Source organism: Entelurus aequoreus, linkage group LG02, assembly GCF_033978785.1.
Source record: "Entelurus aequoreus isolate RoL-2023_Sb linkage group LG02, RoL_Eaeq_v1.1, whole genome shotgun sequence".
Lineage (NCBI taxonomy): Eukaryota > Metazoa > Chordata > Actinopteri > Syngnathiformes > Syngnathidae > Entelurus > Entelurus aequoreus.
The window spans coordinates 46,431,469-46,459,315 of record NC_084732.1 but is presented as its reverse complement, the minus strand read 5'-3'; the positions used below and the strand labels follow the sequence as shown (position 1 = coordinate 46,459,315).

At 38.4% G+C, this 27,847-nt stretch overlaps 1 protein-coding gene across 2 annotated transcripts in view; it reads left to right on the top strand.

The window, feature by feature from the left end:
* Nucleotides 1-27,847, top strand: part of myo1ea (myosin IEa) — an 89,899-nt gene that overhangs the window by 15,740 nt on the left and 46,312 nt on the right. For both annotated transcript variants that reach the window (XM_062027842.1, XM_062027851.1), the window contains exons 2-4: nt 12,118-12,261; nt 16,997-17,086; nt 19,458-19,552. In XM_062027842.1, coding sequence (XP_061883826.1) covers nt 12,118-12,261; nt 16,997-17,086; nt 19,458-19,552 — 329 coding nt within the window. The remainder of the gene's footprint in view (nt 1-12,117; nt 12,262-16,996; nt 17,087-19,457; nt 19,553-27,847) is intronic.

Here is a 27,847-nt window from a genome sequence, read left to right as displayed (position 1 = left end):
CGATTGGAGTCTTTCCGTTTGATTTCTTAAAGTTTTAATTCCTTGCCATAAACAGTCTGCAGTCATGTAATAATGAATAACCCGTGTGTTCTGTAGTTGTACTCTTGACTGCTGAGTTGACAAAAACATAATAAAAGTAAGCTTATAGCCATAGCTAAATGAGCAGTTCCTGTCCTGGTCAGGGCAGTGACCCATGTGTACTACCACTACCTACGAATAAACTAGTAAAACAGGTGATCCCCAACCCCCGGTCCGTGGGACAAATTTTCAAGCGTTGACCGGTCCGCAGTTACAAAAAGGTTGGGGTCCACTGCTGTACAGTATATGTAGGATTCTTTGCCCTTGGCAGATGGATGACTGATTCCCAGAAAGTATAATTGGGTAGTTGCAAAAGCGCTATGTTTTAGGCGCTATGTAATGCTATGTACATTTGTTTTTCTGCATGCGTTTGCCTGCCTGTTTGCTTTTATCATCATCGATTGAAACTTAAGCAGGAAGTCCTTGTGACACACACAGAAGGGCTTTGAATCCATTTCTACTGCATAGGATTTGTTTATGTTCAACCACTACTGAGGCTGCTGTAAAAAGAAAATATACTGTACTTGGTGTGACATGTTCCTGTCTTGGATTTCCACAGAGTTCCACCCTCAACCACAATCGCCTGCTAGGCTATATTTTACGCCTAGTTGTCCTCCATTGAAAACACTGATTTCGTTTGAGATGTTTTCAAATCAGCTCCCATGATAAATGCTGCCTATGTAGAAGTGAAACGGTGTGTAATTTAGTCTGGGTCGGGATTTTTTTGAGATTGTTTTTCTTTTCTTTAGTTGGACACACTACACACAAATACACAGACACACACACACACCCTTCCCTGTAGGCAAAGCATTATTCGTCTTTACAACTAGTCAGTGCTCATGTTTCCATCATCCTGCAATATCATGACTTACTATCTACTCTTTTATCTCATTTGACCTTACTATGCTGATCTGTACGTGCACAGGCTAACAAGAGTTTTATCAAAAGTTGGCATTGTAGTGTAGATACCAGTATAACAACATGTTTATTATTGTAGTTGTATAAATAGCGGTGTATAACGTGCTGCTCACAGTGACAGACAGCGTCTATTTATCTTCGAGAGATTGGACAAAGGTCACAGATCAGGCGGAAGTACTGTCGTCAAAATAATAGCTTCTCCTTTGATTAAAGTACAACAGAATTAACATACTTTATTTATCTTGAGGGAATTGAAAAAACAATCCAATCAATAAATCAATCAATCAATCAATCTGCCAACAGGTAAACATTAGGTTGTTTTGTGGTCAGTTCAGGAACGTTATGATAGTCTCCTAAATGTTAATGTTTTCTAGTTTTTGACTCAAAACCCTGAAAATTTATGAGAAGAACCAAGGAAAATGTGAACAGGTTAGGAGTTTGTTTTGATAACCTTACGCATGAACGATGTACCAAAAAGAGCAGTTTCTACATTGTCCATTCAAATGGAACAGCAACAGTATCTTTAAAAAAACACATTTTGTATACTGTGCCCATATGATGTGTCTAACACCAACTGCCCGTTCTCTGGGTATGGCACTATTAGGTGGAAAGTTGCTACTTCTTTGCTTCTGATGGGCCCTTGAGCAAAGCACTTGCAGCCTGCTCACTTTGACATCAGCCCCTAAATTTCTTCTCTATGTGTTACATTTTTGTGTAACCTCTTATGACTGAGTGCTTAAGAATGTGGCGATAGTCCACAGGGCTTCAGGTTTAACACATTAGAAGTGGGACAGGGATAGTATGCCTCGCCCACGGTGCCTTTGAGCAACCAATCCCAATATTCCTGCTCCGGTGCTGAAAAGCAATCCATTGTCCCATTGTGTCGCTAAAGTCATGTGCTACAACATATTTTTGGAAGACGTGTTTAAAGTCTACAACATAGTCTTAAACTTAGACATTGTATGAGTGTCTAAATTTCCCACAGCATTGGAACACATTCATCCTTTTTCGCCACACTGCACAGCAACAGTGACATAGGACTTTTTTCATGTCCAGTGTTTCCCACACATTCATTTATGTGTGGCGGCCCGCCACGAAATAATTACGTCCGCCACAAATTAAAAACATTTTTTATTATTATTTTTTTTTTGTTTTTTTGTCCTGTCCAGCTTCTCAGGCAAATCATATAGAATATGTAGATGCCCATATCGGCTGTTCAGATTTAATTTACAAAAGAGAAGTGTAGGATACTTCTCTTGTTGGCTTATTTGTATTTGACTTTATTAAATGTATTTATATTATCATTTGGTGCAGCCGGGCCGGAGCAGGAGGGGATAGAAAGAGAGAAAAAAGAAGACAGAGGGGGAAATTGTGGGGACAAGAGGGGGATTAGATAGAGAGACAAAAACAACAACAGCAAACACAACAACAACAACAACAATAGAGCAACATCAGCAAATACGACATGTACAAATATGATGGTAAAAGTAATAGCAAATAAGCAGTTAGCGAAAATAAAAAACAATACAGAAATGACAATGAGCATTATTACCCTACAAATGGAGCAATACAAATACCAATAGAAATAGCGCTATTGATAATGAACAATACCAATACTTTACCTTTATTATCAACAATACAGTTGTTCAAATGCAACAATACATATACCTGTACATAATGATAACTTGAGATACGAAAGAATGCAGAAAAATGGAGGGGAAGAAAGAGAAGCAACCTACATTAACCTTGTAAATTGTTATAGTAACAATAGGTTAAGCTTTGTCAGTGTGCCATGTGTTACCCGGTTTACCCTAGGGCAACAACGTTAATATATGTTTGATGAAACGTGATTATGTGCATGAGTGTATGTATGCATATGTACTTGTATATGTACAGAATGTGTATATGTGTTTGTACAGTGAGTGTATATGTACAGTATGTGTATATGTATGTTTGTACAGTGAATGTATATGTACAGTATGTGTATGTGTATGTTTGTATATTTAGTATGCACTAATTAAAGGGGCAGAAATTTAAGAGACATTTTAGCTTTTATATTTTATAAGATATATTTTTTGTAAGAACCACAATTAATAAATATATTTCAGTGAATAACTTATTGTTCAAATCTGTATATAAATATGTACATAAAGTGTTGTAATTATATTGTAAAATGGATGGATGAATGGATGGATGGATGGATGGATGGACGTTTAAAACAAAACTGTTATTATTAATTAGTAAGTATACATTTTTTGAGCCTTTTTAGAGAAAATCATATCATTGTAGTAAATTAGGCAAATTACACGATGATGTCATGGTGACCACGCCCATAGCCACGCCCCCACCGCCACAGGTATCTTGGCAGTTTATGGGAAACACTGATGTCCCCCCGATGATTGATTGTTGGCTAATTACAAGCAAAGTTCATGTCTCTATTTGTTGATCTCCATATGTCACTCACACTAAAAGCAAGCCACCAGTGTTGTCATCTTGACACAAGAAAAAACATGGGTCTGTGGATGCACAAGAAGTCGGTAGGAAAATCATGTTTTTGATGGAGACCATGCCCCACTCTGATCTAATGTATGCAAGTATTAACTTAAATCAGTACAATATGTGAAACCATTGAGTCCCCCCGATGATTGATTGTTGGCTAATTACAAGCAAAGTTCATGTCTCTATTTGTTGATCTCCATATGTCACTCACACTAAAAGCAAGCCACCAGTGTTGTCATCTTGACACAAGAAAAAACATGGGTCTGTGGATGCACAAGAAGTCGGTAGGAAAATCATGTTTTTGATGGAGACCATGCCCAACTCTGATCTAATGTATGCAAGTATTAACTTAAATCAGTACAATATGTGAAACCATTGAGGTTTTAACTTTTTGTTACTTTTTTGTGTTACCAGATTTCTGAAAGAAATTAAACAAAAAATGTATGTACTTTTTTAAAATCCATTGTTAAGCGAATTACCCTTTTATACGTGAGATATGTTTACAAATTGGATTAGTGTGGTATTAATCCTTGACTCTATCAACAGTAGCCTTGTTATAAATTACCAGTGAGGCAAATAATCTAGAAATTGACATAATCTCTATATCCCTACTGTTAGCCAATTGCCGTACATATCAAGTATAGTAATTGTTAAAAGAATAAAACAGGTAGTTAGTTGTTAGGTAAAGCATAGGATGGGCATACAAATTAATTGTTAGGACTGGGGTCATTGTTGAAGCAATCAGTATAGTACTTGTCTAAATCAGCAGGGGCAGCATTGTTTCAGTTTCAACTAGTTTTTGGTCTATGGAAGAAGAACATGACATCAGTTATTGCTGGGTTTCAATACAGCTACCGTATATTAAGCATCAGCTGCGCACGTCAGTGTCATAAAGGTTTCGAAGTGAATACACAAGCAAGAGCTCATCAAAAATAGATGAATGTGGTGGAGTGGATCCATACGTTCTTAAGAAAGCATTTTCACACACTTTAAAAGATGTCTGGTCACCCAAACTTTTTTCTAAGTAGAACTACAAAAGTGTGGAGGCACATAATTTCTTTGCATCTGGTTGGGTCCAATAATTAAAAGAAATGTTTGCAACCTTTACGCGGATGCCTAGGGGTGCTAACTTTCTTTACTGTTTTAGGCATTTTCCTGCCTTCTCACGGCTTTCAGTATGTAATGACCTAACGTAGCCCATGTATAACACATGTACGCACATTATCTTTGTGTGTTGTTAGCTAATGACAGCAATTTTGAATACGTAACATTAGCTATTGTTTAGTTGTTTCTTTTGGTACTGCTTTTGTGTACGTGTGTGGTGAGACAGCGGTGAGTGACATGTCCTTAATGCCAAACAAATTATCTGGACTGATGAGCAAATTTTATTTAATATAATTAGTAATTGTAAAAGCGATGGTAAATTGAGATCAGAAATAATCTCACGTATTAGATTCCATTATTAATATTACGTCATTGAAAATGCAATTTTGCTAATGGGGCACCTTTTTAATCAGTCCCTCCAGGATTTTGGGATCGTGCCAGTTCAACCATCCATCTATCCCTCTATTTTCTACCGCTTGTCCCTCTTGGGGTCGCGGGGGGTGCTGGAGCCTATCTCAGCTGCATTCGGGCGGAAGGCGGTGTACACCCTGGACAACACCACACGGCAGGGCCAACACAGATAGACAGACAACATTCACACTCACATTCACACACTAGGGACCATTTAGTGTTGCCAATCAACCTATCCCCAGGTGCATGTTTTTGGAGGTGGGAGGAAGCCGGAGTACCCGGAGGGAACCCACGCAGTCACGGGGAGAACATGCAAACTCCACACAGAAAGATCCCGAGCCCAGGATCGAACCCAGGACCTTTGTATTGTGAGGCACATGTACTAACCCCACCGTGCTGCCCCCCAATTCAACCAATCCCTGCAAATTATGCGGGGCCTCGCAACTTTTCCCAATTCCCGCAACTTCTCCACACATTTTGGCCAATTAGCATCATTTTCACTAGACGAAGCCGGAATGACAAAGTATATGTTACAGTATATCAACTTTTTATTGCTTAAATGGCTCAATTGTCGTCCTTCCCGCATACTTCAGACCTACTTCCTGTTACTGTCCAAGGCGCTAAGCCTTCCGGGTAATGTAGTATATCCACATTTAGCAACACATCGGTGTGCTCACTTCCTAGTTTACCTCTACTGTATTTATAGATTTTTTTCTATATTCATAACATTTTATTTAAAACAATCATGAACATAATGTAATTTGCAATGCTGAACTAGCAAAGAGCAGCATTTACATGACACAGACGATGATGTGTGATTATAATTGCTTACCGTCTCTTATTTACCAAGAAAAATTACCGCTATGCATTATTCTCAACTATTCACAAATGCTCATACCGTGCGTGGGTAAATGTGTTAGAATATAAATGAATGTTTAAGACGAACAAACACCTTTCAAGCGTAAAATATACATGAAAAATGTCTGCAACTTGTGGACGACAGAGCAAACAGTGGACTATAAGAAAGTATTTGTGGTTTTTCTTTCTCTGATTATAATTAATTATTACTGTTATTAGTTATGATTAATTAAAACCATACCGAATTTTGACATTGATCTGTGAGTATGTGCTTTTTAGCCATCTGGTGTCTACTTTTAAGCCTGTGCAGTATAAAATTAATAAAACATCAATATAGTGTTTTCCAATTTTTGTAGCTGTCTTCTGTTTTTTGAGGTTAAGGTTACAAGTAACATTTAAAACACTAGCTTTAACATTAAAATCACATCAACATTAAAATCACAAGTTGATTCAAGATCCTATGTTATTCAAAAAAGCCTCGAAACAATGCAAATTTTGCCACAACTTCCTGAAAAAGCTGCCGCGAATTCAAAAACAAAAAAACCCTGCGAAATCCTTTTTATGTTGTGGGTACTAGATCAATCAAGGCAGCATGGTTCAGGTGGTAGAGTGATTTTCTCCCAACCCGAATGCTGCTGCTTCAATTCTCAGTCCATGTGACCATGTCGAAGTATCCTTGTGCAAGATAGTGAACCCCATGTTGCTCCTGATCCCTGTCATCAGTAGGGGAATGTGGTAATAGTGTCAAAGCACTTTGAATACTTTGAAGGTAGAAAAGCAAGAAAAAACAATTTACCGTTCATAGAGGTTGAAAGAGGCCATTCATTAGGTAGCACGACTAACCTCACATAAGGATTATCCAACATTAATCTCGCTATAGGAATCTTTTGGAGTACTTTAGGCAACTTTCAGGGTCTTGAGGAGGAGAAATGAGTATCTGATTGTGTTTTGTTTAGCTGTTCATATGCCAAACTATTTTGTCACTACAATCTCAATCTGGCCAGCATTTCCTCATTGATTCTATTGTTGCAACTCCCTAGAGGGGTTGTTCCCCAAGATTGCCATTACATCACAAAGTGATTAGCGGTATCAGTTGCTTCTAATTTTAGGAGGGCTGCCCATATTTGTCTGGCTCATTCTCACAGACAAAACACTGGTTGGACTGTGTGTCAGCTACTGGGATGGAAAAGCACAGAAGGAAGAAATGAGGGGAAAAGTGCCGCTTATGATACTGAATCCAAGCCAGCCATTTCCTGTTAGCTGAGCCAGCTTCTGCTCAGAGCTCTCCATATATGGTGATGGTATTTGCATGAAGGGGACAGCCTGGACTTATGGATCACAACTGACGCTAGCATGCCTTTGTATAAACTTAGGTTAAAAAGTCAGATACGTTTGCAAGGGTTTTGCTTATTGAATATCAAACACTTTCTTCATTAAGTAGTCAGGAAACAGAAATACATTATCATCAGTATTTTACATTTCTTTAGTTGCTGCATACTGTGCATAAAAAAAACAGCAGACAATTTGGTAGTAAAGTGGCGACTTTACACAATCATCAACACAATCACACGTGAGCGCTACAACCTTTAACCCTACACAGATTGTACGGGTGCATAGTCAATCCAGGCACCTCCCAGGCATCCTTGCTTGAGTGTGTGCGCTTTTCTCCTTTCCTGGCCAGCTACTCCCTATGACTATTTTCTCAGTCCTCTTGCCTCATTATAGCGTCCCAAAACACATGAAAGTATTCTCCTGCATTTGACGTGTACCTCCTACATGCGGGTGCAGCTTGTTACTTACTACGGCTCCCATCATGATCCTGCACTTTTTTAGCCCAGACAGGTTAATTACAGCACACTTGATTTCCGCCCGCCCCCACTTATTCAGTAGCTTTCTCATGCACACACTATCTGTTGTCAATTAGTGATGTGAGCAATAAATTAGTCTTGGTTTTGTCTGTAGGGTCAAAACACATGCTCAACATTTATTAGTTCATAATTTAAAGTGTTAGTGACATAATAATGTTGCTCACAAAGAGAAGAGCAATGTATCACACTGAATTTATGCACAGAACACGTAACGTTGGAACGCATTTAAAGCGGCTGTTTCCAACCTTTACGGTAATGCCAAGAGGGCGCTGACTTTCCAATGTGTTGTAAGCAACGTACAGTTTTTAGTAAGTAACAACTTGACCTACGTCCGTATGTAACACACATTAGCTTCATGTGTTCATAGCTAATAATAGCGATTTGGCATTTATCATTGAACAAATAGCTCAGGGGTGTAAAAAGAGCAGCCCGGGGGTCCATTTGAGACCTGCAGCTCGTTATTTATTGGCCCACGACACATTACAGACAAAATAAACACATTAGACAAGAAAAACCAAAGAAATTTTGGAACTGGCCTAAATCCCCTACAAAATGGGACCTAAAAACCAATATGACTGACGACCTGCGCAGCATACTTGATATGGTCTTTGATAATTTCCGTGTGTCCTGTTATGATGAACGTGTACAAATTTCTTGCAAGATATGGTAAAAAGGTTTCAGTTGGCGGAATAATAATAACTGATTAATTAGTGAAGAGTAAGAGCAAAATAGGGTTTATAGATAAACTGTGCTCTGTGCAGGACTCAAATCCATGACATTTTGTTTCAGAACATAATTTCACAAACCAAAGCGCTATCAACTCTTGACAAACAGATGTTGGCTTGCCTCATGTCATATCATAAGATGATATGACATATATATATATATATATTATGCATCGGCTTCCTACTGAGAAAACCTGTTATATTGCATTGATGAATATAAAATCACAATTCTGGGTCTTTCTCAGTACTTATGGTTAGGACATCTTTCAGACTATATGAGGAAGTGTGTGACAAGATTCCTGCTCTTAGATCATATTGTCAAGCTTTTTAGCAAAGTTTGGATTTTTGGTAGAACATGTGCATCCATCTATGTCGTATTGTTGACTTGATTGAATCACAGAACACGAAACTCGCCAGGCTGCTGTCAGGGGCGCGTGTTGCCCCAATTGATGTCGAGTGTTGCCAAAGCTTCAGTCGACCAGACACGAGTGCTGTAGTAGCAGCGGTACTGGTGAGAATTTATTTTCATGGAGAGCAAAATCCAGGAAAAATCATGATGCTGGGAAAGGACAAAAAACAAGATTTCTTAGCAAAAACGGGAAGGTATGCCCCAAACCCACATGTGCGAAAAAACTACAAAACTAACTATAAACAGTTCACAAATTACTTCTACGTGTCCGGCGATATATGTTTTTGCAAATTTAATAACGACTTGTCATTCAAAAGCTGTACCAATGGTAGCCAGTTGGCTGTTGTGGATGCGACTACCCATGCCGGGTCTTAAACATGTTTAGTTTTGAATAAGAATTTTGAATACTCCTAATATTATAATTTAGCCACCAGTGTTGAAACATTAGCTCCGTCATCCTAGTGTGTGCTTTCTTTTACTTGAAAGCATGTACTCTGTACACATAAATCATTGTTATGTTACTGTGCTTGTATTAATTGATGGGCTGCCAGCTACATTATATGTTTATCTGTCTATCAATCTGTCTGTTTGTATCATCCTAAATATCTATTTCTATCTGTCTATTTTTATTATACCTGTATCAATATGTGTGTATTTATCTGTCTGTCTGTATATCTACTTCTATTTCTATCCGTCTGTTACCTGTCTACACATAGGGTCACATATAGTCGCCACATAAAATCAATGAAGCACTTCTACATAGGTTGCCTGCAGTGAATACTCAGACTCACCTGGCAGTATTGTGTGCCTCACACAGAGATACTTGCAAAGACCTACTGCAGAAATGCAGAGGCCACGATCAACCAACAATAGCTGCGCTGTCTCGGCCATGGGGTTCGAATGCCTCCAGACAGGCTGCCCTGCAGAGTATTATATGGCCAACTACACTGCAGAAGAGGTATAAAGAGCAGCTGAAGATCTCAATGAGGAAATGTAACATCAGGCCAGAGGACCTTGAGGTCATCACTGCTAATCTCTGGAGGCCGCACTGTTATGACAGGACTCTCCACCTGGAAAGGGAGCGAACTGCCAGACGGGAACAGTGCTGTATCAGGAAAAACACACTCAGAGATGCCAGGACCACCACCACAACAACCTACACATGTCCAACCTGCAATAAAGTACGCGGCTCCAGGATTGGACTCAACAGCAATCAGAGTCCACCGTTAAAGTCATAAGAGGACGTTATCAACGGATTTGATGGACAACCAAGTCTGTCTAGTTCTATCTATCTCTATCTGTTTATCTAGCTCTCTATCTACAGTATCTGTCTATTTTGTTTGTATGTTCATCTATATATTTCTATCTCTTTGTCTGTACTCTACCTCCATCTATCTGTCTGTCTATATCTATCGATTTGTCTTGTCTGTTAGAGGGGGGAATTTTTGAGCACCTGAGCATGTATGATTACAAATTTTATTGCTTACATTGAATAGGAAAGATGGGCGCCACGAATGCATGGGAGCCACAGCACGCTGACGTAACAGTTACTATTCTTATTCTCTTCCCCCTTGTCTACTTTTAGTTTTTCTTTCTTTGGCAAGGGCACACAATATACTCGTAATTCAAATTCATGCTCATAACTTAAAGCATATTAAAAAGCTGAAAGACAGCTCGTATCCAAAAATACTCGCTAATTCGGGTAAGTTGAAGTACCACTTATAGGGCTGCATTATTTTAGTAGTTGAGTAATCTATTGATTAATTTGTTTCGATTACTCAGGGTGTACCCTGCCTTCCGCCCGAATGCAGCTGAGATAGGCTCCAGCACCCCCCGCGACCCTGAAAGGGACAAGCGGTAGAAAATGGATGGGATGGATACTCGAGTAATTGGATAAAACACACTGTATACTCTCAATGCATATTTTAGGGAAAATAGTTGAACAACCTTTTTTCTGCTTGACATAACCTTTGTTCTTTTTTTCTAGTAAATGCACATCATCGTTATTGAAATTTGCCCTTTTAACTTGTGTGCAATAATTTTAAAAAATATATACCGGTTTGTGTGTGTGTATAAATATATCTGTGTTCATCGCCACACAGATATCGGCACCTGCACAGCATTGCTCTCATTGGCGCTCATTTGCATCGCAACGGCCATGCTAAAACGATGTCCATGTGAGTTCCAGGCACTCCATGCAGTCCAGATTTAATTACTTACCCTCATTAAACAAATAATCAAAGCAACATAATATAAATCAAGCTTTTTTTAAATCAAAATAATCAATTAATCATTGCAACCCTAACCAATGTACATTATTTTCTTACCATGTAAAGTTTGCATTTCCACTTGCTGCGACCAAAAATAGGAATTAAAACATCTTAATAGGGTGTGATTTGGAAGACTAATTAGGCCTTGTCCCATAGACTGAAACTATTTCCGACCATCACCCAGTCCGTAAAGTGGTTTATTTTCTTCTTGTAAAGACTAAATTCACCCTGTTAGATGTTAAAAGCACACCGGCTCTATCGAGTTAATTACTGTGACTCCCTACTGCATTTCTTTCTGCTCGTAAACAGAAAGTTTAATTAGTGTTTTTTTTTTAATTAGAAATTGTTTTCTAACTACTTTTCTACATTTTACATCTACATCCGTTGAGTTATACAGTTAATTCCTGTTTACCTTTTTAAGTATGTACAGCAAAAGTGTCAAAATGTTAGAAAGCTCTCCATATGCTGCTGTATGAATACATATTAATAAACATATTTATCTTTGTACCCTTGTTTTTTTGTAGCTTATTTTGCTTCGGAGTATAATAGGCTGACTCCTCACCACACTTCCTCACAGGAAGTATAAAGTTGCATTTTGAATGCTCTGAGTGATTCTCCATTCTCCATCCAGGAGAAACCGAGTACTTGCAGCGTGTTGTGACCCTCTCCCACAGTAGCCACACTCAGTGACACAGAGGTGACTCATAGCACATGATGGATGACCTCACATCTCCAGAGACTTAGTCAGCTCAAAAGAAAACTGTGTTTGGATGTGGATACAAGCTGGATTCAAGTATAGTTCACACAAAGAGGAAAAAGGAGCACACTGCAGTTACAAAATGTTCACATTTTGAGATTAATATTGCATTTCTTTTATGTGTTATGTGCCTTAGAGCCAAGCCATTACTCATGATAGTCATCCTGTAGGCCTCCTATGGCCCATCTAACCATTGTTCGCTATGTGTGCTTTGTTTCAGGGGAGCCGTGGTCATTACGGGTACCACTGGCAGAGCCACAATGTCAAGATCAGCGGGGTGGACGACATGGTGCTGCTCACCAAGATCAACGAGGACGCCATTGTGGAAAACCTGAAGAAGAGATACATGGATGACTACATCTTTGTATCCTTGCCTCATAATTCTGGCTTGCACCTTAGTGAGGAATGGCAAGCTTCCCGTCACCTCAACTTTCCCAGAATAGCTTTATAGGCACTCGCAGGGGTGAGTAGGGTGGCTGACGGACGGTAGTGGCTGCCCATTTTGTGTTTAAGGGGGAAAGGTCATCTCCGTAGTATTGCCAGATGTTTGACTACTGCTTAGTTGCCCAAGGAAGGAAGAGATATTCCTCTTGGATCTTCCAGTGGTCCAAATGTTGGCAGAGAGCAACCAGTAGACTTTCTTACAGCCTAAATTGAATCTTTTCTTAAAACATATTATTATTATATTTTTTTAAATACAACTTTTTTAAATTTATTATAACATGCATGGGGCTTGCTTTAATCAGAATACCCCAACAATCAAGAATTACATCACACTTAAAGGCCTACTGAAATGATATTTTTTTATTTAAACGGGGATAGCAGATCCATTCTATGTGTCATACTTGATCGTTTCGCGATATTGCCATATTTTTGCTGAATGGATTTAGTAGAGAACGACGACGATAAAGTTTGCAACTTTTGGTCGCTGATAAAAAAAAGCCTTGACTGTACCGGAAGTAGCGTGACGTCACAAGCTGGAGTGCTGCTCACATTTCCCTATTGTTTACACCAGCAGCGAGAGAGATTCGGACCAAGAAAGCGACGATTACCCCATTAATTTGAGCGAGGATGAAAGATTCGTGGATGAGGAAAGTGAGAGTGAAGGACTATAGTGCAGTGCAGGACGTATCTTTTTTCGCTCTGACCGTAACTTAGGTACAAGGGTTCATTGGATTCCACACTTTCTCCTTTTTCTATTGTGGATCACGGATTTGTATTTTAAACCACCTCGGATACTATATCCTCTTGAAAATGAGAGTCGAGAACGTAAAATGGACATTCACAGTGACTTTTAACTCCACGACAATACATCGGCGAAACACTTTAGCTACGGAGCTAACGTGATAGCATCGGGCTCAAATGCAGATATAAACAAAAGAAATAAACCCCTGACTGGAAGGATAGACAGAAAATCAACAATACTATTAAGCCCTGGACATGTAAATACACGGTTAATGCTTTCCAGCTTGGCGAAGATTAACAATGCTGTTGCTAACGACGCCATTGAAGCTAACTTAGCAACGGGACCTCACAGAGCTATGATAAAAACATTAGCGCTCCACCTACGCCAGAGAGCCCTCATCTACTCATCAACAACCGTGCTCACCTGCGTTCCAGCGATCGACGGAAGGACGAAGGACTTCACCCGATCATCCGTGCGGTCGGCGGCTAGCGGCGGCTAGCGGCGGCTAGCGGCGGCTAGCGCGTCTGCTATCCAAGTCAAAGTCCTCCTGGTTGTGTTGCTACAGCCAGCCGCTAATACACCGATCCCACCTACAACTTTCTTCTTTGCAGTCTTAATTGTTCATTAAACAAATTGCAAAAGATTCACCAACACAGATGTCCAGAATACTGTGGAATTTTGAGATGAAAACAGAGCTTTTTTGTATTGGATTCAAAGGTGTACCAATACTTCCGTTTAACTAGTGACGTCACTCGCATACGTCATCATACAAAGACGTTTTCAACTGGAAGTTTAGCGGGAAATTTAAAATTGCACTTTATAAGTTAACCCGGCCGTATTAGCATGTGTTGCAATGTTAAGATTTCATCATTGATATATAAACTATCAGACTGCGTGGTCGGTAGTAGTGGGTTTCAGTAGGCCTTTAAACCCCCTCTAAACAGGCCTGTTTGGAGCAGCCAGTTATGGGGGGAGGGTTGCTTTGTCTCAAATCACATGAACCGCTGCTCCCACAGTCTTACATTAATGCAGTAGCAGTCAGACGTGATGTGCAGGTCCTTTATATGGCAAGCAAATTGAGCCAACAAGATCGTGCTCCAGAAAACCCAGATATTGAATGTGTATTAAGGATAGTACCTTTCACACTGATGCGGTACCAATTACAGGTACCTGAGAATCGATACCGGCACTCAACGATAAACATTTTCGGTACTTTTGTGTGTTCATAGATGTTAATTGTTTAATAATAAAATATATATTTTTAATGTAACATTTAAAAATGAGCTGATTGTGATTGATAACTGGGCTGTCAAGTTGTTATATCTTGTTTTCTTATTACCGCATTTTCTGGACTATAAGCCACTACTTTTATCCCAAGCTTTGAACCCTGCAGCTGATTCAAAGGTGTATGGATTTTTCTTCGCTTATGGCTAAATTATGCAATTGATTAAGAAAGAAATCAATGTACTAAAATGATCCACTTTAAGGAACTGTTGAAACTCAATGTTTACAAAGTACAATAAAAAAGATTCCTGATAAACATATTCAACCCTACAGTATTAAAAAAGGAGGAAATCTTATCAATCCTAAAGGATTAATACATACATTAATTTTGTGGGATCAGCCGTTTTACTGCCGTGTTACAGGCACCGTTGGAAACAATTAAGTTATGGAAATAAACATTTGGAAAATCTTTCTAAAATCTATCTCTTTTCACAACATACCGGTAGATATCTGCGGCTTATAGTCCAGTGCGACTAATATATGATTTTTTTTTTTTTTTTCAAAAACTTAGTGGTTGCAGATAATAGTCCAGGAAATACAGTACATTTCTGAGTCTCATTCGCAAGTATTATATAGTATAATTTGCATGCCGTTGCAAGGTGGCAGTTTGGCTGAGTCCGCTCTGAGTGTTACTTGAGTGATCGTTTTTTCGCCAAGTGTTTGAGCTGGTACTTGTCTGCAACCGGACGTGACGTCATGAGCAACAAAGGTATTGAAATATGGCGCCGTTTGATTTTACGTACATCGGTACCCGGTAGTATAGACCTATGAAAGTACCAAAGTTGGTACCCATCCCTAATGTGTATACAAGCAATAAAAAGACAAGTTTTCCATTATACGTCCCATTTAAAACGTATAGTATTTTCTATATGTTTTGTTTTATTTTGGTAGTTTTTTTCATCTAAGTATGCATCATGTGAGGCCAGAGGTTAGGGTTTGAACATTGTTAGTTAACTTTGAACTTACTGTAACTTTTGGCCATTACAGTTCGCTTGAATTGTCCAATTGATAAAGAACCAGTTGATAGAGCTGGGAAAAAAGAGACTGGACTGGATTTTGCCCGGCAAGCCATGATATTTAAGTTAAACCAGTGAGATGGACATGTTTAGAATTGTTTACCTTGGCGAAGGTCTGCACTCTTTCATAGTTGTTGTTATAGTTTCCAGAAATCACTTTCTACAGGCCTCTTATTTGCCATATTGTTCTAACAGTTTGGGGATATATAAAGTCACATACTTCTTTGGTATGCACTTAAGAGCCTGTGAATTTGTAATACCATTGGTGTGAACATTGATAAATCTGTTTTAAACAGTACAGTCGGGCTTTAACTTACTTGGCAATTATTGTTCAGCTTTGAAAGCTGACCTGGGAGCATTGTACATTGCACAATTTGGAGGATATGAAATACACAGTTCCAAGTAAATCCAAAACCTATTGAGTGAGTGATGTTGGAAAAAGGACTAAAGAATTAAGTGCAGACTTTGGCCCGCAAACATCAGTGACTGTGGAGCCTTCTGCATGTCACTCTAGGCCTCCCACAAGAGCAGCTTTATTTCTCGTCAGTAGCGGGTATAAAACGTTACAATTGTGTTACATGCTCAGCTTAGTCTCAGTCATTTGTAACAACCAGGAACTTAGTTTGAATAGCAGAAAAGTCTTCTACTTTCATTACACAATATCAGAACTATGAGACGGTTCAGTTGTCTTAAACACAATCAACTGGAACTGCAAATTGTAACCACAATGAGAAAAAATTGTTAAATGATTACCGTATTGTTTCAAATATAAAGCGTATTATTACCACTATCTTAAATTTAACATCATAGCTAATAGAGGTGGGGATCTTTGGGCACCTCACAATTCGATTACGATTCAGGAGCTACTATTCGATTAAAAATCGATTATTGATGCATCTTTAATTGATGTACATTGATGTAGTTTTACATTTATTTTTGTTTCATTAAATAAGCATTTATCACTTGCAACTTTTAAAAAACTGTGCATTTTTAATAAGAAACAGTTAAATTAATTCCTACATTTATTGAATTAATGAAAATGTGTGCAAAACTGGAACATAAGTGCCCCATAATAAAGCAGCTGGTTTGATCTCTCGGTGAGGTGGCTTGCTTCATTTAGCCAAGTTTTAGAACCGTTTGCATTATTTTATTTACTATAAATAAATCGATTGACTATTGATGTTTACTAATCGATTGTATTGCAATCCGGACATCGTCCATGTCCGGATTGCGATGCATCTAAAAATCGATTAATTCCCCCACCTTTAATAACTAGTCTGTTTGCTGTGTTGCACAGAGACACTTTCCCCGCTCTATCACAACGCAATTTCTCCAGGTTACTGATGTGTGTGAGTGATGAGAAGAAAAGCTTTAATTGGTTAGGTAAGCAGTCGTTTCGCACCACCTGTTTGTATGTACAGTATAAATCTGTAGACCCAAATACAAGCAATATTAGCTTTGATAAGCACAAGTTTTGATGCAGCTCTTGAGTTGGATGTCATGGTGTGCCTAATATTTGTACAGTACCTATTCTTAAACAGATATACTTTTCAAGTGTCTGTTTATCCATGATTTGTCCTTTTTTTGTGACCTTTAACTAATGCCCTCATCAGACATACATTGGTCCTGTGCTGATCTCCGTCAACCCATTTAAGCAGATGCCGTATTTCGGGGAAAAAGAAGTTGAGATGTATCAAGGCGCAGTAAGTTGAATTTTGTCTTTAATTCTTTGAATGAAGTACTTTTAAGATGTTACAGTCTGGAGAAAAAAGAACTGGGTTGGATTCAGTGCAAACTTTCCAGCTGGCGGCTGCAGATGTTGCCTGTCAGAAACTGGACCCGAGCAACAGGAAGGCTTGGCAGTGAACAGTGTGTTCAAGCCAGCCCGATTCTCTCCTGAGCCAGGAGTGCACTTCTATATCGACTAATCTGTAAAAAAAACCTCAAGTATCACATTGATCAACTTCCTGTTTGCCATTTAAAAGTGCATAAGAGATTGTATTTACGGGCAGAAGAAAGCGTTATATACTTAACGCATGTGGCCCGAGTCTGCCCTTTTGAATATACCTGTGCAGATTGAATGTTGGAAAATATTAATCATTATCATATTACTCTGTGTGTGTGTGTGTGTGTGTGTGTGTGTGTGTGTGTGTGTGTGTGTGTGTGTGTGTGTGTGTGTGTGTGTGTGTGTGTGTGTGTGTGTGTGTGTGTGTGTGTGTGTGTGTGTGTGTGTGTGTGTGTGTGTGTGTGTGTGTGTGTGTGTGTGTGTGTATATATATATCATAATATATCAGAATAATTTTATTGCCATTGTTTGAGAACAGGTTCACAAACTAGGAATTTTTCTTGCTGCAATCGTGCAACATATAACACAGATAACACAGATTTGGTAATAACAAGAGCTCTAACTGAGCTATCAGATCTTGTTAGAGACTTAGAAGGAATTCAAAGGAGATACTGTTAGGAGTTATTGTTCATGGAGTTATTGTTCATGTGTCTGATGGCCGAGGGGAAAAAACTGTTCAGGTGGTGGGAGGTGTGGGTCTGGATGGACCGTAGTCTCCTGCCTGAGGGGAGAGGGGAGAATAGTTTGTGTCCAGGGTGAGAAGAGTCATCTGTGATCCGACCCATACATATATATCTATATGTATATGTATGTATACATATATATATATATATATATATATATATATATATATATATATATATATATATATATATATGTATATGTATGTATACATATATATATATATATATATATATATATATATATATATATATATATATATATATATATATATATATATATATATATATATATATATATATATATATATATATATATATATATATATATATATATATTAGGGCTGCAACAACTAATCGATTAAATCGATTATAAAAATAGTTGGCGATTAATTTAGTTAATATTACTGTGGCTTGTGGTCTGCCCGAGATTAATGTAAAAAGATAACCTTTTTTTTTTTGTAAATTTGTAGTACATCACCCAACATCATGTCTCCTAAATAAACTTATTTTTTAAACACAGTCGACAACTTTGATGCTAGCATGACTTGAGTTGTGTCATGGCTTGTCCTTCCATAATTTAGACCGGCAAAGTGGGCGATCGAAGGTTGTCGTGGCACCAGCAAAAATACTATACTCTTTATTATGAGCAAATTTACTAATTAATATAATTTAGAAGCCCCCATCCATCCATCCATTTTCTAACGCTTATTCCCTTCGGGGTCGCGGGGGGCGTTGGAGCCTATCTCAGCTACAATCGAGCGGAAGGCGGGGTACACCCTGGACAAGTCACCACCTCATCGCAGGGCCAACACAGATAGACTATATTCACACTCACATTCACACACTAGGGCCAATTTAGTGTTGCCAATCAACCTATCCCCAGGTGCATGTCTTTGGAGGTGGGGGGAAGCCGGAGTACCCGGAGGGAACCCACGCAGTCACGGGGAGGACATGCAAACTCCACACAGAAAGATCCAGAGGCCGGGATTGAACTCACGACTACTCAGGACCTTCGTATTGTGAGGCAGACGCACTAACCCCTCTGACACCGTGCTGCCCTTAAATTAATTTAGAAGCGTAACAGAAAATATTTGAGAAGCACTGTTTTAAAGTGTCATTTGAACATATGTTTTGGTATTTTTTTAGGGTCAGGGCTATTTCACTAAATTGTTCAGGGGGCTCTATTTCATTTAACCGAGGAGCTAGTAATGCAAGATGGATGTTGACATAGATGTCTACATCTGCTGTAGACTTGACTACAGCAAAAAAAAACTTTTTGGATGTACTTTTTTAAACCTTTGCGGGATTTTACAGTCATTGTGTAAGTGTAAATAGAATAGATTAATCCAGTCTTGACATCATCTGTGGGCCATTTGTTTTGTTTTTTTACGTGGAAAGAAACAACAGTATAGCTCACTTGTGTTTTCACTATGATTTTGGACAGTAACAGAAGTTTACAACACAGTGAGATTAATTTAGCATATTTGTAAACTGCATAATGCTTAAACAGATCTCTCATTTCTAATATTCTTTTCCTCCCATTAGGCCCAGTATGAGAACCCACCTCACATCTATGCACTGGCAGACAACATGTACAGAAACATGATGATTGACCGAGAAAACCAATGTGTCATTATTAGGTAAGAATAGTCCAATCACTGAAGGAATGTGATACCCTGAATACCACACCGGGAGATATGAATTATCAGTACCTGTCAGGTTCAGATGTTCATCAAACAAACTAAAATGTTCAGAAGAAAAATTTCAGATGATAATTTGTACAAACTGTTGCGTAAGATGTTATGTCAGCATGTGATGATGAGAGGGAGAGGTGCATTAGAACAAACCCAACCGGTTCCGCCGCATCATTGCAGGCAACTGACTGCAAATGACGTCTTTGTTTTCCCATCATATTATTTATTTAGGCTGACTGTAAAGAAACATGCACTAATTGAAATTGTACACATGTATCTTCAAGATATGTGCAGCCAAAGTTGTGTTTCCTGCTTTCAAGTTTGAAATAACAGGAAGGGCACCTGTGTGATTCTTTCCTCTGCATTGATGTGTCTCTGGATCTAAGGGGCTTTTTCAGTCCGTTTTATGCAGGAGTAGTTTGTTTATTCTGGATGGAGTTGTGCTGAGAAGTGTTGCGTCATGATGTGGCCTTTTATCTTATGGTCCACTCACCTGACCGCTGTGGTTCCTATAGTGCTTACCTCATGATGAATGATTCCTGCTTCAGCACTTTAGTCTGTTGTTTGCACAGTGAACTAGCTCAGTTTCCCACATAAAGGCGCCGAGGTGGATTATACGATGGACTAAATCAGCAAACAAAAGCATGCAAGTGGTGTTATGACGAGGCCAACACAAAAGGCTGCTGCAAACTGCTGGCCAGGCAGTGTGGTCAGCACTGGCATGTGTTTTCTATTTTCACTATTTGGTAGGAAAATTATCAATATAAGGGAAATTCAGCAGCAATAATATGATGCTGGCTATCCTATGCCAGCATAATTTAGTGTGTATGAAGCATGTTGCCATGTCACATGCCTTAAATCTCCAGGGGAGCAAACCTGGTTGGTTCTTAGTTTTAAGAAACCAACAATGACCTTATTTCCAGAGGCTGATCTGCTTTTCATTTAGTAACACTGTGCATTATTTTGAAGCCTGTCAACTACTAGTTAGCATGTCCTCAACCGCCATAACTTTGTTTTTACTTTATTCATAGGTAAATAAAGTGTTTTAAAAACGAAACAGGAAATACAATTTTGGTAAGACATGGCCATACTCACAATATTTTGTACTTTTGTTCATTCAGCATCAGGGTTTCCCGCAGCGCTTTGTTTTTAAGGCGGCCGCCTTAACAACAAAGTGCCACCGCCTAAACTAACGTCTTAACAAGCCCTGTCAGTACGTCTCTCTGCTGTGCTGCTGGTGCACCCCAGCATTGTCCCACCCACAGAACCATCTGATTGGTTACACACAGAGCGGCAACAGCCAATCAGCAGTGCGTTTTCGGAGCGCATGTAACAGCCAATCAGCAGTGCGTATTCAGAGCGCATGGAGTCAGTGCTCATGGTGGGGTGAGCAGAAAGGTGTTTAGCAAGTAAGCATAAGGCAGCGGACTCCCCCCAAATTATAATAAATAGGGATGTCCGATAATGGCTTATTGCCAATATCCGATATTCCGATATTGTCCAACTCTTTAATTACTGATACTGATATCAACCGATACCGATATCAACCGATACTGATATATACAGTCGTGGAATTAACACATTATTATGCCTAATTTGGACAACCAGGTATGGTGAAGATAAGGTCCTTTTTTTTTTAAAATGTATAAAATAAAATAAGATAACAAATTAAAAACATTTTCTTCAATAAAAAAGAAAGTAAAACAATATAAAAACAGTTACATAGAAACTAGTAAGTAATGAAAATGAGTAAAATTAACTGTTAAAGGTTAGTACTATTAGTGGACCAACAGCACGCACAGTCATGTGTGCTTACGGACTGTATCCCTTGCAGACTGTTTTGATATATATTGATATATAATGTAGGAACCAGAATATTAATAACAGAAAGAAACAACCCTTTTGTGTGAATGAGTGTAAATGGGGGAGGGAGGTTTTTTGGGTTGGTGCACTAATTGTAAGTGTATCTTGTGTTTTTTATGTTGATTTAATTAAAAAACATAAAAGCAAAAAGAACAAAAAACGATACCGATAATTTAAAAAAACGATACCGATAATTTCCCATATTACATTTTAAAGCATTTATCGGCCGATAATATTGGCAGGCCGATATTATCGGACATCTCTAATAATAAACACCTCCCAGTCCTCTCCAACTCAACTACTAGTAACATCACTATGAGCCCGTTGATGTTCTAGAAACATAAGCGACAGCTCAGCTAGCTCGCAGTCCTTGAGGTGAAGGCTAATTAGCGTTTAGCGTAACGTTAGCTCACTGTGCGGTGTGTGTGTGTGTGTGTGTGTGTGTGTGTGTGTGCGCGCGCGCGTGCGTGCGTGCGTGCGTGCGTGCGTGCGTGCGTGCGTGCGTGCGTGCGTGCGTGCGTGTGTGTGTGTGTGCGCGCCCCACATGAAAAGAGAAAGACAAGCATTATTGACCTGCAGTTAATAACTAAGTTATTTCACTTTACCTTTTTCTGTGTTGATTGAGCTGTGTTGAAGCAGCAAAAAATGACATGTTAAATGAAGAGTTTCCTGAAGCTGTCTCTGATAGATTATATGATAATATAAATGCCTCATAAAACCTACATGAACTCCATGGTGTTCAGGGATGAATAGTCTCTCCTATTGCTATTGTACTATTTTTTCAGCTATAGTTACATTAATCATTAGTAATGTAGCAGCTTAGTTTTGAATGGCAGGGTCCCTGCTATCACATGTTGATAAAAATATAACATTTACATAATAAAAAACAACTACAGGCTTCCCAAATGCTGTAATAAATTAATCATGATGAGTTGAGCATATGTCAGCATGTGGCCCCACTTTTAACTCTTTTTTTCAGATGCTTATTGCAAACGCTTACTTACAGTAAGTCATTAATTTGACTTAGTAAGTCATTATTTTGTCATTATTTTGACTTAGTAAATTACTAAGTAAAAATATTGACTTACTAAGGTAAGTAGGACTATAGGTAAGTAGGACTGTTTTGTGTTTTGTTTTTACTTTACGGAAAAAATATTGAGATATATATCGTATATCGGCATTCAGCAAATGGAGCGGAAAACACAACCAAAAAATTACCGTTCTCCTGGTAACCTATGACAGTTCCACGCTGGAAATCACTGAGCTCTTGAGAGCTGCCCATTCTTTCACAAATGTTTGTAGAAACAGTCTACATGCCTAAGTGCTTGATTTTATACTCCTGTGGCCGGGCCAAGTGATTAGGACACCTGATTCATTTGGATGGGTGGCCAAATACTTTTGGCAATATAGTGTATGTTTGGCGGCCATGTTTTTCTACCAATCATGCACATACATGTCAGGTGTGTGCTGAATTTGGTGACAATTGTGTTACACACACTAAAGTTACATAGAGTGTTTTTAAAGTGCATCAAGCTGTATGATAAATTTCAAATTAGTCCAACTTATGTGACTTGATAACAGCGCTACCATGTGGTGTTTGTCAGAAAAAGAATGGCTCAGGCAACACAGTAGGGATGAATAGTTTGGCATATTTTCACCCTATTCTGTGCAGCAATTCAGGAATAGTAGTGTTAGTTTACACAACTAATTAGTTATGTGAAATCATTGACAGTGTCAAGCAGAACTGGGAATTATTAGTTTTTTTAAAGGTTAAATGTTTTAATACGAATAGTACCACCATAAGGACCAACATTAAAACAGTAGTGTAGTAGGCCTCTAAGTATTCATTATAAACAAGGCAGATGTTTTATTTAACAAATGTATTTAATATTTGTGGCCACTGTAACATTACTCAGTGTTTTAACTCTAACACTGTGTTTCAATTAAAAAAATAAAACACTGTACTTTAAATCAAGTGATTATTTGGCATACCGCTAGATGGAACCCGGGTCCCACAAGTGGTACACGTACAACAGTTTGAAGATCTCTGTCTTATGTTGTGAGTGAGAGTGTATCGCTATTACGTTGCCTTATTTTTAATTCTATTTCTAGTTTCCTTATGTCCAAACATGAACTACAGTATATATGTAAGTGTGTTTATTTAAATCAAAAATATTTATTTAAAGAATATAATATTTTGGATTAAGATGGTTAATATAATTAATTATGTGTGGATTTGTGAACAAAACCCAGTTGTACTAAGCTGTTTTGAACTTGCTAAAAAGATTTGTTTTCATTAGGGATGGCTACCAGTTTTCGTAAAAAAAAGTATGTGATTGGCCATTGCTGACTAATGCCTTTTAATGCCTTTTAATGCCGATCCCAAACACCAATCCTCTCTGGCTCACAAGCGGCAAACAGCTTATTATGTATCTCCCTACACAATGTAAAGCTGCTCCTCTAAACTAGCAATAATCACCTTCATTACAGCAAATAAACTGCATTTCTTAGTATCTTAAGTATTATCATTGAGTATTATTATTATCAATAGAGAACAGGGATGAACATCAGAAGAAAGCCTTTCACTAGGCATGCTAAAAGCTAAGCTAACATAGCTTGAAAAAACACCACAAAACAGGTGCTTAGTAAACTTTAAGAAGTGTAGATGGAACCACTTGCAGGAGAAGGTAAGCAGCTACTAACAGGACTTTAATAAGTAGATCAATAAGAGTCTAGATCAGGGGTCCCCAAACTACGGTCCGCCAGCGTCCAAAATCAGGCCCGCGGGAAGTCCCAAGTATTTAAGAAAAAAAAAAAAAAAATAATTATTATTTTCTATTTTTAATTTTTAAATTTTTTTTCTTATCTACTTTGTACCGCTTGCTACTCACAGTGTCTCCTAGCTGCTCAGGCAAATCATATTGTCTAAAAATGCATTTTCTCATCGATAACGTGACATCATCGCGCGCGGAAAGTGCGCTATATATATATATATATATATATATATATATATATATATATATATATATATATATAGCCCGGCCCCCGGCCAAATTGTTTTAACCCAATGCGGCCCCCGAGTCAAAAAGTTTGGGGACCCCTGGTCTAGAGAGAGGATAATATTGTAACAACTGTTGGTGTCCTTATTGTCACAGTCAGTCAGTACACAACACGTAAGAGGAGACGGGATAGATCCTTAAATTGGTGGTGTCGTTAGTGAGGGTAGTATTACTATACTGGCCGATCTCACTCATGATCGGAATTGGCAACACATTAGCCCTGATTGCAACCTCCCTAATCAAAACGCTACAGGCACATTTCACAAGATGTTAGAAATGGAATACGCAAAATGTGCTGATTAAGATCAGTATGTTGATTCAGGACTTTGTTTTACTATTGGGATGTAGGGTATGGTGAGGGTCTGTGTTCTCCCTGTGCTTTTCTAGTTATCAATATTATTTATAGATCACACAGTTCTGTGAGGCGACACATTGCTGTTGTCTCCCTTTTGAGTTGATGTCAGTAATGATTAATGGAAGTTAGTTGTTATCTTGGTTTGGTTGATAAATCTCTGCAATTGACCCCCACCGCGCTGATAACTTATGTGCTTAAAAATAGAAGGCAGATAAAAAAAACTTGTTCCGTGAGCACTTAAGTGTGTTGCGAGGAGGCCCTGACCGAGCTGACGAGGTTCTGGACTACAGGGGGAGGGTTAATAGAAGAGTGGCTCCCATGACTTCCTCTGGCCGCCGCTAACAGGCTGCAGCTGTGTTCCTCACACAGTATTTACAGAGCCAGCTCAACTTGAAGGCGCAGGAGAAAAAACAGCAGTCCTCCGATGCCAAGCCACAAGCGTCTAAATAACTATGACCTGAAAGTCAAGGAGGGAAAGTAGCGTGTAGTGTATGGGAATAAAGATGAACACTAAGCGTGCACTCAACAGGATTTTCATGTCGTCGCCTGTCCCACTCCATCTTATTTATTAATTTTAAGTATGTAGTATGCATGTAGGTATCATGCTTAAACTACAACTTAACAGTCAAACCAACTTTTTTTACCTGTTGGAACTTGTTTTTGTGTATTTGGGATACCATAACTCCTGAAAATAGTATTTCAAACCATAGAGACGTAGGGGAGATATTAGTGAAACACTTTTTCCTTTTCAGAAATGAGCCATTTGGAATTTGAGATTTTAGTGTCCGAATTTGCCTTAGTTACTGGTACGTCAGCTGATACCTCCATATATGGTGGGGGTTTACCCGAAGAGCTTTGCGCAAGTCCACCCTTTTTTATTTAGACGTAGTCCAAAGTTGTAGTCAATAAGTTCCTTATTTTTCTCTATTTTCTTGTTGTGGGGCACCGTTGCCATTTGTAATGTGAAGTAGCGTGGAGTTCGAACTAATATCTGTGTCGACTCCAAAGCTCTAAAAGCTACAAAATGGTTGACGGAAAGGAGATGCACTCGAAGGGGGGTTAGCCTGGAAAAGGGCTTCCGGACATAAATAAGACGCCCACAAAACGGCGCATTTTGAAAAGACAGAAATTTCTGAGAGAATATAAAAAATTAAAATAAACAAAAAATGTCACGACCGCCCTACAGTACTTAAATGGACCTTATGGTCCACCTGTTAAAGACATCTGTTGTAAAAGACGGCAAAAACCCCCATTCTTCACAACCAAATTGGGCTAGTTATTAGAAGCAATACATTTAACCACCTCTAAAGTGATTATTTTTGCCTGTTCGTTCTCTCTTGGATATTTGTCTTTACTCAGAAAGTTAAGAGTTTGTTACTTTGCCGTCGCAGCCTTTTCGGCAGTGGCCATGGTAACCACTTCATACTCCGTTTCAAGTTTGATCTTGAGACTACGTATTAAATTTATGTTATCGAATGTAGCTCTGCTGGTTAAAAATTGTCATTTATGTCAGTACTATGACTGGTATCGTGGCCAATTTACTAAATCGATTCATAAGGTTCCAAAATGATTAATCATGATTCGATTCGATCTAAACTTAATAATATCAATGGAAATGTATCAACTCTGATACAAAGTTGTTCTCCAGCATAAACAGGCTTTAAGTGCAAACTTGTAAATTGGATAGTTTAAACTTGAAATGTAAGCAAGACTCTTGGGTCTCAAAAGTTCCATTTTTAAAAAAAAGAAAGGAATTGAAAGTTCCTTGTACTGCAATATTCCATCACTGCAAATTGCTTTAAGGTATTGTTTCTTCAAGTGCAAAATAATAATCTAAAGATGTAAGAATTTTTTGTCAGAACCTAATTTTCTTAGCGCAGTCAAGACAGTATATAATGCACAACCATTTTACTATGAAGGCAGAAAGTGTGCTCTTGTTTTTTTTTGAGCACTTGACGACAGTGTTGTGTCAGAGGAGATTTGGACATAAACAAAAGTACCTCCCAAGTTTACTGCTGCTGTCCTTTCCTCCTGTATAGTGAACTTGCACCATGTCAGCTGTCATCCTTTTTTATTTTTTTTTAATTTGCTTTTACAGTATAATACAGAACAACGAAAAGAAGACCAAAAAAAAACTAACATTGGGAAGTCCTTGAACACTGTAAAAAAATGACAGTTAAAAACTAAGGCAAGCAATTGTTAAATAGCAACAGTAAAACACCGTAAGATCACAAAAAGTTCATCAAAAATGCAGTGGATTCCTGCAAACCAAGAAACAGTAGATAACCTAAATTACTATGGTTATAATACATATAAAACACATTACTTTACTGTGAGAATAATGAAAAATTGTACATTGCATTTGCAAATACTGTAATGTCACAAGCAAGCAAATACTCAAAAATATACGGTACAGTATTATTTTGTCTAAATTAAAGATTTTGCAGATTTTACATTCAAATTTACAGCATACCTTAATTGTTTTAGGGGTTTGTGTTAAAGCATTAGCCTAGTTAACTTTTGGCTAACAACATGTTTTCTTGTTTATCTTTGTGGCAAGTTGTTTCAGACATTGAGGGGTTATGTATGTGTGCTCCATTGACAATTGCATCAAAATGAACCACGCTGTGTGTTTAAGTATGTTGGAACTGGTTGCAAGCAGCTACAATATTTAACATCATTTAAGGCTCACTTGAAGGAACATGTTGCGAAAGGCTACGTTGTGAGTTGTCGAATGAAAGTTTGTACAAATACTTTCAGGTTAAAATCCACAAATACTTTCAGGTTCAAATCGTCATGTACTGCTCACATTTCTTGGAAACACAGGCATTTTGCAGTTATTAATTAGTATTGGTGAAAGTAAAGGTACAGTGGTTAACGCTCGTGCCTCAATGTGAGGAGGTCTTGAGTTCGATTCCCAGGCGGGGGGATTTTTAGCTGTGGAGTGTTCTTTCCGTGCCTGGC